A 3,246-nucleotide genomic window follows, 5' to 3' on the forward strand; every position below is an offset into this window, starting at 1 on the left:
CTACTTTTATTTTGTTGTATCCTTTATAAAACTACTTTTATTTTGTTGCATTCTTCCTAAAAGTACTTTTATTTTGTTGTGTCTCCTTCCTAGTTGCCCTGGAAGTCACTGACGAGTACCATTGAGTATTACTACATGTGGAAAACCACAGATCGATATGTGCAGCAGGTAAAGTTCTGCTCGGTGTTTTCTTAAACTGAACGTGTATTTTTCTCTCTGCTGTTGTGGATCAAGTGTTTCTGTTTTCTCGCTCCTTTACCTGTTTCTGCTTCAGAAACGATTAAAAGCTGCCGAGGCAGAAAGCAAGCTGAAACAGGTCTACATCCCCAACTAGTGAGTACTTTTTCTTTTATTGTTTATTGTCTTACATTTGGTGTGAGTTTACTGCCTTCTTTGGTTTTAGGACAAATTCTGCACCAAAAAGTCTTAACAAAAAAAAAATTTAAAACTCCTCTTTGATGTGTGCAAACTTTTCTGTTTCCATCAAAGTTCAGTCAGGCCCTCTGGACGCTTTCTTTGTGTTGAAACGTTTCGCCCTTCATCATAAGAACTTCTTCAGTCCAAGGAGCTACAACAAACTCAGTCCCACAAGTAGCGCACTCACATGGTGGCTCAACCAGTCTGCTGATGATGAGATGGTTTCTGGAGTCCGCCTTCTCCCCATTGGCTCCTCTGAGGCAGCCATGGCCAACGTGGTTCAAAACATCAAAGTTCATGCTCAATAATCAGGTAAAAAAATGATGTTTTGAACCACTTTGACCATGGCTGCCTCAGAGGAGTCGACAGGGGAAAGGACGGGCCCCAGAAACCATCTTATCACCATCAAACTGGTCCACTATGTGAGTGTGCTGCTTGTGGGACTGAGTTTCTCTAACTTTATCTCCCAGTTGTTCAACCTGTGCTGTACCTCTGATCATCTCATTCCTGATCTTCTCCATCCTTGTCTCTCCTAAGGAGAACCTCAGCATCTTCATTTCTGACACTTCCAGTTCTGTCTCCTGTCTTTTTGTCCATGTCTCTGTCTCCAGACCATACAACATAGCTGGTCTCACCACTGTCTTGTAAACTTTCCTTTGACCTTTGCTGACACCCTTTTGTCTCAAATCACTGCTGAAACTTTTCTCCATCACTCCATCCTGCCTGGACTCTCTTCTTCTCCTCTTCACCACACTCCACATGTTCCTGGACAGTGGACCCCAAGTCCTTGAAGTCCTGCACCTTTGTGACCTCTGCTCCTTGTAGCCTCCCTGTTCCACCTCCTCCCTCTCATTCACACACATGGACTCTGTCTTACATACCTCCACCTCCCCAAGTTCTCTTCCACCTGTTCCCTGTTCTCACCACAGATCACAATGTCATCTGCAAACATCAAAACATTTCTAAAAGCATTGCAGAGAATATTCTTTAAAACAGCCCAGACAGAAAGTTTATTACAGAGGTATCCATGAAAACTTTTAACAGATCATCCAGACTTGACTAAAACAAAATGCTTTTGAATCTTATTGGCACAGAGAAGAAAACCTGCTTTTATCTGCTTGTGTGACTCTGCTCGTGAACCTCTCAGTAACAAGCCAAACCCGAACCAGCTGAGTAACAACGTGAAGCCAGCTCTTCTAAACGGAGCAGCGGGTGCTGTTGTCCCTGGACCCCCGGGCTCAGGACAAGCCCCAGGTCTGGGCAGAGCCTGTGAAAGTTGCTACAGTAAGTCTTATAGCTGCCGTTCTTTTACTAAAAACCTTTTGATTTGGTTAATTACAAGAGTCTTAGCTCAGTTTAACATGATTTAGGATAAGCAGCAATACATCAGTCAGATGATAAGCAGCGATACATCAGTCAGATGATAAGCAGCGAAACATCAGTCAGATGATAAGCAGCGATACATCGGTCAGATGATAAGCAGCGATACATCGGTCAGATGATAAGCAGCGATACATCGGTCAGATGATGAGCAGCGATGAATCAGTCAGATGATGAGCAGAGATACATCAGTCAGATGATGAGCAGAGATACATCAGTCGGATGATGAGCAGCGATACATCAGTCAGATGCAGTTTATGTTCCTAAGATTTTACATTACGAGTTATAACACACAGTCTTTAAGTTTTGTTATTCAAAGGGACCTCTGATTAAAGTTGACAGAACAATAAAATACAGAACAAGTTTCAAACTGTCAAACATGCCCAGCATTCCTTGGAGCGGTGCACCCACTGCTGGCAAACTTTTAAACAAGGAATTGATGGAGTTGAAGCTGCTTTGATCAATTCTTAAAAATAACGTTTGATCTCGGGGCGGCTGTGGTTGAGTGATTAGAGCAGTCGTCCTCCAATACAAGGGTTGGGGGTTTGAATCCACCAGCAGTCACATGCTGAAGTGTCCTTTGGCAAGACACTGAGCCCCTCATAGCCTCTGATGTGTGTCCCATCAGTGTCTGAATGTGATAAAGCTCTGATTAGTCTCTAGAATGATTTGTTCAGTTATCTTTGTAGAGATCTAGTATAGAGCTGTATGAATGGATACATGAGGCACAGATTGTAGTAAAGAGCTTTGAGTATCTTGAAATAAGATAGAAAGATGATATTCAAGTACAGTCCGTTTACCATTTATCTTATGTTATGTATCTTTGGGGTTCTGCTGGTGCTCTTGTGTTCGGGATGCCTCTCACCTACTACCACGTGAACTTTTAGCTCAGTATCTATATTTGGCTCCGTTTTATCAACCATTAATGGAAACATTGTCAACAAGGGTCTCACAGGAGCTGTTGGCAGATCGAGCATGTGTTGGGAACTACTCCCAACTACTTCCACACCTGTTTGAGCTCAATATCTGTAAAACTGACTGAGTTATAGCTGTTTTTGTGGTGATTATGTTCAACTGGCTGTGGAGGCCATCTTGAATTGGGTTAACAGTAAAAGTTATTCAGTTGTAAAACCACATCAAATAATGACTTTCTGTAGGCTTCACTAAGATCTGTCCAACTGTTCACGATGAATTTTGCCAACAGACAAAACGCTCACACAGACGAAGCCCGGCCTTTTGCTTTTTGTTGGAGGCAGCAACAACGAGAGACTGTAAAACACAATATTCACTGAAAATGTCAGTGGAGGTGGAAGGCCCAAATGGTTCTTATGAAACTATTACAGTAGTCCCTCGTTTATAGCGGGGGATCCGTACCCTGAACACCCGCAGCCAGTGAAAAACCACCAAGTAGGAATAGTAGTAACTATTAGTTTATTTTAGTATTTACAT

General features: G+C 42.6%; 1 protein-coding gene across 1 annotated transcript in view; it reads left to right on the forward strand.

The window, feature by feature from the left end:
- The window catches only part of mta1 (metastasis associated 1), a 41,855-nt gene that overhangs the window by 27,811 nt on the left and 10,798 nt on the right, over positions 1-3,246 (forward strand). Inside the window, exons 10-12 of the mRNA XM_037694981.1 lie at positions 94-168; positions 275-333; positions 1,565-1,701. Of these exons, the coding sequence (XP_037550909.1) occupies positions 94-168; positions 275-333; positions 1,565-1,701 (271 nt within the window). The remainder of the gene's footprint in view (positions 1-93; positions 169-274; positions 334-1,564; positions 1,702-3,246) is intronic.

This window comes from Nematolebias whitei, chromosome 21 (assembly GCF_014905685.2).
Source record: "Nematolebias whitei isolate Nwh7 chromosome 21, NemWhi1, whole genome shotgun sequence".
In the NCBI taxonomy this organism is placed as follows: domain Eukaryota; kingdom Metazoa; phylum Chordata; class Actinopteri; order Cyprinodontiformes; family Rivulidae; genus Nematolebias; species Nematolebias whitei.